The sequence below is a fragment of the Anabrus simplex genome, chromosome 4 (genome assembly GCF_040414725.1).
Source record: "Anabrus simplex isolate iqAnaSimp1 chromosome 4, ASM4041472v1, whole genome shotgun sequence".
Taxonomy (NCBI): domain Eukaryota; kingdom Metazoa; phylum Arthropoda; class Insecta; order Orthoptera; family Tettigoniidae; genus Anabrus; species Anabrus simplex.
Window position 1 is genome coordinate 391,122,030 of NC_090268.1, and position 6,369 is coordinate 391,128,398.

Genomic DNA, 6,369 nt, shown 5'->3' on the forward strand with positions numbered 1-6,369 from the left:
TAACTTATATAGATTACATTTCAGGCCTTCCCCTAAACTACTATTTCACTCAGTGCGAATAACATTATTGATAGCCTAGATTATAGCGATTTATTCCCCGACATTGCATATCAATTTTCGTGAAGATACGACCACTAATAAAATAAATATTTGACAAATAAATTTTAGGCCTTCCCCTAAACTACCATTTTACTCAGCATGTATAGCCTATATTGTAGCGAATTATTTCCCATCTTTGTCTAGCGATTTTCATTAAGACACGGCCACTGATAACATAAATATTTGAGAATAAAATGTCAGGCCTTCCCCTAAACTACCATTTCTCTCAGCGTGATTAAAATAATTTATAGCCAGATTGTAGTGGTTCATCACCCGACTTTACATTCCGATTTTCATTAAATTCTCTTCAGCCGTTTTCTCGTGATGCGTGTACATACATACAGTACATACAGACAGATAGACAGACAGACAGAAATTAAGGGAAAAGTAAAAAATGCATTTTCTTGTTACTGTGTACATGAAAGATACAGAAATACCATTCTTTTCAAATTCTGAGCAATGTACAGACAGACAAAACTCTTATTTTATGTATATAGTGCACCCGCCCCCTACCTAAATGGCACCGGCATGGAATCTACAGGGTCGCACATGGGTAAGAAGTATGAAATAAATAGGCGCTGAACTAAAGTAAACTTAAAGGCGTACAAGGGAGGAGAAGCGGGGCATATATAACTAAAAATGAGAACACATTCGAATTAAAATATTAAACTCACAAACCGGTTTATTCAACCTTAATGATGATGGGAAATGACGCACTAAATAACACTAATGAATTTCATTAAAGTTTATAAATGTTTGTTGTGGTTTGTTCGGTGGGCATCTGTCCGTTATACTTGATAGAAACGAGTACGTTTATCGCGAAGCGATGTATCGTGGCATATGGCGAATGGAAATTTCATCATAACACTGAGACTATATTATCACTAACACATAAAACTAACATGCACCCGACAACACGTCTGAGCAATCCCTATTCTAATGAAGACCTAGATAACCCAATGAAATGACGTAAAAGAAAAAAATACACACATATGATACAACACCTGGGTTCGAACCGACCCTCGCTATTATAGACATCGCCAAGCTGATGGACAGAACCACCACTGGCCTTATGTACAACCACACATGACATAAAGAACACATAAATGATACATGATATGCAACAAAATACATAAAAGGCACTTTGATCTTTCTTTTGACGCTGTAGGCCTCCAATGCCTACGTTGAGCATCGAACTGACAACCTCTTGCGATGAAGGCAGGGTCCTGTAATCCCTATCTATATTATACTCGAGCACTTAGCAACGATTCATTGGCAAACATTATCATTATCGGCCGGGTCGCTTGTTAATTATTACACTGCTCTGCCGTGTTAGGTAAATCACATTATTTTGCCGTTCAAACAGGCCTCTTTCTCTTACTTCAAAAAGCCCCTGCTTCCCCCCAGCTGGGGCATAGAAAAAAAACACGACTGGCGGCAGGCCAGATGAAATGCCCCCCATTCCACACGCGGTCAACAACCCACCATTAACAGGCGTAACATTTCCTTTCAAAAGGAAACGGTAACACTTCTCTCAGAAGTACTTCTACAATAAACTGCGCTCTCACAGACACGCGCAAATTACCTTGAATTCAACACATATTTACCCAACAGTATCACGTCATTATCACAACGCGAACCCGGTATTACAATGGTAATCTTTGCCCGATTTGTTATTATTATTATTATTATTATTATTATTCCTGCCGTCCTACATGGCTTACCCGCTACATTACTTATACATGGTCATCGTGTGGAATCTATTCAGCAATTACAACACAATTAAGTGCTCGCTCGGCAATTAACATCTGATTACTGACTGCTGATTAATCGATGGTCAGCACATGGCCACTTTATCGTCACACGGCAATACATTCATTAATTACTTAATATCCACACGGACTGATATTTGACACACGCATTATGATCACTTCCTGATAAATTTAATCACATAATCAATTTAATTGTATCACTTCCTATCTAAGTATTTCAAAGGGTGGAGTTTTTGTGGCTGTCAGTTCGGCCGCTGAGCCTCGTAGTTACGTGCCTTACACACTGTAGTACTTACCGTTTTACTTGCCATACACTTATCAAATTAATGATTACTCTAATAACTACTCTCACTGCACTCCCCTAAACCAATTAATCCTGGTCCTCTGACGCAAATAAACAAACAGAATCTTCCAAGAAAGAAATAATTGAATAAGTCTCTGTCCCATGAAAAGCTAAAGTATCATATTCCCTAAATTATTTACAATCAATTACTCAGACCTGTCGTCGGTTTCCTAAACTAAGAATTAATAACTACGCGCCCATTTTGGCGCTCTATTTCACCAGGACTGCATCTTTAATCTCTTATAGCGTCAGTTTACAATAAACATTCCCATCCCGCCATGCATGCCAGATAATAGGACTTTGTACTCATCTCTATCACATGATGACACCTTCGTCAGCTCGGGAGGTCCATCCTGAGCTTACTCCTCCTCCATGGGCACCACGGTGATTACTTTCATCTCCATTCCATTTTGAAGTTGAAGATCCATTGTTCGATGCTGGTGGAGCCGCTGGCAATTAATCCTGTACACACACAACGTCACTGTTTAATTCACACTCCGGTTGATAGCGTTCAATGTGAACGTCCGGTCACGATCTCGTAATCGACTACGTAAGATTATTGTACTATAGTAATACTAATAATATTACTTTACACATCACGGTTTTCTAAAAAGTTAACACTGGCGTCACAGAGATCAAAACTATACACTGTTTATGCAAATTGTATTATTTCACTTAAAATGGGAGTTAACTGCACTTGAACAAAGAACAAACGAGGGCTTAACCGAGCATAGCTTCGCCGTCGATGAGCCGCTAACCCCGAATGACGCTTGTCCCTTACTGCAGTAGTTTTTACAAGGGAGCGATCCCCCTTCCACTAATTTGCGTAGCGCCTATTCCCGGCGTACTCGAGGTAAAATAGTACGGTTAATCGGCGACCAGTATTTAGTTGGTGCGATTGAGACATAACCACTCAATTATCCTTCGGTGAATCTCCTCAAATTAATTAAATCTCTCCTGCTTCCCCCACCATGCGTGGTGAACTCCCTTTCTCGAGGAGGTGTCGTGAGAATAAACAGATGGCCCAGTTCTTTTCCACGCAGAAACCACACAGTGTTCTTTCTTCTTCTAAAAGTTATCAAGGAAGAGGATATTAAACACTCTAAATAAATGTCCCAGTGACATTTATCCCTTTCAAATCGGGAGACGACCCCATAATTCGAGTTTCATTAATTTTCTAGATCGTAATTAAGTTGGCTAGTCCGAGTCCAAGATGGCTCCTATATTTCGTTTCGAGAAAGTTGGTTTCCCCTCATTCAGTGAGTCTTGAGGAGGGATGTCTTCTCTCGAGTGATGTCACAGGGAATCCCCATTCATAACCCCTCCCGGGTCTAAGTTGGCTTGGCTTCACCTGCGAGCCCCCACCACACAAAGGACAATACTGCGCAATAAGTTGCAGACAAAGAAATCTCGTAGAATAATTTTTAAAAGACACAGTTTATCTATCTCAATGATATGAATATTAATTAGTTTCGGTGTTACCTCTATTAATGATATGAATATTACTCGGTTTCAGCATTCTTTCCCTTAAATAGCATTGCGTGCGTAATTGCGGAGATCAATATCAACCAAAGGTCCTTGGATCATGCCCCTGTCGGGTTCGATAGATAAGCACATATGAATTGAAACCAGGAAGAAATTTGTTAAAATCTTTCTTTGGATTGTGCTAAGTTACGGTTGTGAGACCTGGACTTTGGAAAAACAAGCACAATCAACACTAGAAGCTGCTGAAATGTGGTTCTGGAGAAGACTGACAGGGACGAGTTGGACAGAAAGAAAGACTAATATCCAAATCTTGAATGAAGTTAATGGGAAACGGACCTTAATTTATTCAATAGAGTAAAGGAAAGCTAAATTTCTTGGACACGTCCTACGACATGACACCTTTCTCCAGAATGTCTTCGAAGGAAATGTCCTAGGGAAGAAGTCGAGAGGAAGACCGCGTCTCTCATACCTTAGGAACATAATCACTCAGCTGGGTTTTGCTTCCCATGTCACGAAGAAAAGGACTGCTGAAGACCATGGGATGTGGCTGCAGCGACAGGGCTTAGCCTTTAGATAATACATGGATGGATGGATGGATGGATGGATGGATGGATGGATGGATGGATTATATTATATTATATTATATTATATTATATTATATTATATTATATTATATTATATTATATTATATTATATTATATTATATTATATTATTTCTTCTGTGCAGGTCGGTGCCACGTTCGTTGTGCTTCCATTATACCTGAGTGAAGTGTCCGACAGCCGTGTTAGAGGCAGTAACTGTTCTCTTTTCTTCCTTATGTTTAGTGCAGGAATTCTCTACGGCAGTTTCATGCACCAATACTTTAAGAAAACAGCAGCATGCCTACTTTCGTTGCCTATTCCTATCGCATTTCTATTTATCATTAACTGTTCGTGGACTCCTGAGTCACCCTACTTTCTGGTTGCAAAAGAGAAATTTGCCGAAGCTAGAAGGGTGTTGCTCGATTTAGGAATGAAAGAGGAAGGCAAATACGTGGCAACGGACGATTTAATTGAGTTTGATAATGTGACGGTGCATTTTCATAGAGGACATGATCCTTGTAGGCACATGTTTCGTATTAAGGAAAATAGGAATGCTCTATTTACTCAAGCTATTATTTTCATGGTCCAGGTGAGCAGCTCGTATGTACCAATCCTGTTCACTTCAATGAATATTTTCATTCGCGTTACAGGAGATATGCGGCCTGCACCAGCAGAGAACTTGTATTCAGCGATACAATTGTTCGGGAGTATTTTCTGTTTCCTTGTGATTGACAGTTATGACAGGAAACCTTTGTTATTAACATCCTGCTTTATAGTTATAGCTGGACAAATATGTCTGGGTCTCTGCTATTACTTCGATTCAGAGGGGATACATCATGTTCATTCGTGGGTTTTCGTCTTTGTTACAAGTTTTTTCATCATGGGATATTCAATAGGACTTGGTCCTATTCCCTGGATTCTCATGGCTGAAACATTTGGGCCTCACATCAGATCTCTTGCAGCAAGTGGACTAGTCTTAATGGTCAGTATTTTTCTCCTGTCAATTCCAAGGGTATTCTTACAAATCGCCAAACACCTGGGAGTTTATATGGCGTGCTGGATATTTTCTGCCGTAGTTTCCCTAGGAGCTTCCTGCATATTTTTTTTATTCGTTGAAACAAGACACAAAACCATACATTCAATGGCTAATGACATGGAAGAAGAAATGCTATATTGTGGTGAGGATCCACGACGGTCTCAGCTACGACTAATTGAAAGTTAAGAGGTAGTCAATGTATCTCAGATTTTACAATGGTCCACATAAACCTATATTCATGTGATGTAATTGACCTTTATGTCAGGTAACACGATGTATCTCACGACATTTCTAAACCATATTTCTTCCACAAGAAGGTAAACAGTACTACGTTTTCTTTTACTGAAAAGGAGAAGATTGTAGCACTCACGTTTATTAAAGCCTTTTATACTGTTTCTTTTTGTGAAAAGGGAAGACTATACTAACCCTGTTTTAAATATATTTCATATTTGTACTGTTTTTCAATGTCTGTGCCTGTAAAAATACATTTTAATACTGAAAATAGTTTTTCTTCCCCTTATACACTTAAGGGTACCCAGACGCAAACGCATTGAAAATTATATCTCAGTCCTTAAGCAAGTAACTTTGTTTTTATGGCATCTAGTGCCATAAACATTGCTACACATGTTGTAAAGCCGGCTTTACATTTACGAGTAATTCTTATACGAGTAGGCTACTCGGACTGAGTCGGATAAGAAATCGTAAATGTAAACGATGACTCGTACGAACTCGTAGCTCGTATACGAATAGTAATCAAAGTAGAGAGGCTTCCGACTTTCATCCGAGTTCGACTGTTTTAAAAATGGCGGATACTAAATACTTCAGGATGTCTGGTGAAAATTTGGAGATGTTCATTGATTTATACTACAGTGCGGAGTGCCTGTGGAACGTTAAGTGTTCTCAATATCGTGTCATCAATGCGAGAAATCACGCCTATGAAGGTATAGCGGAAATGTTAAACATGACTACGGATCTAGTTAACAAGAAAATCAACAATTTGAGATCAAGGTATATTCAAGAGAAGAAGAAAGTTGATTTGTCCAAATCTACAG

The 6,369-nt window shown here is 39.1% G+C and overlaps 1 protein-coding gene across 1 annotated transcript in view; it reads left to right on the forward strand.

Annotated features, from left to right (window-relative positions):
* Positions 1-5,731, forward strand: part of LOC136872753 (facilitated trehalose transporter Tret1) — a 32,475-nt gene extending 26,744 nt beyond the window's left edge. Inside the window, exon 2 of the mRNA XM_067146583.2 lies at positions 4,427-5,731. Coding sequence (XP_067002684.1) covers positions 4,427-5,503 — 1,077 coding nt within the window. The 3' untranslated portion in view covers positions 5,504-5,731. The remainder of the gene's footprint in view (positions 1-4,426) is intronic.
* Positions 5,732-6,369: the final 638 nt, after the last annotated feature.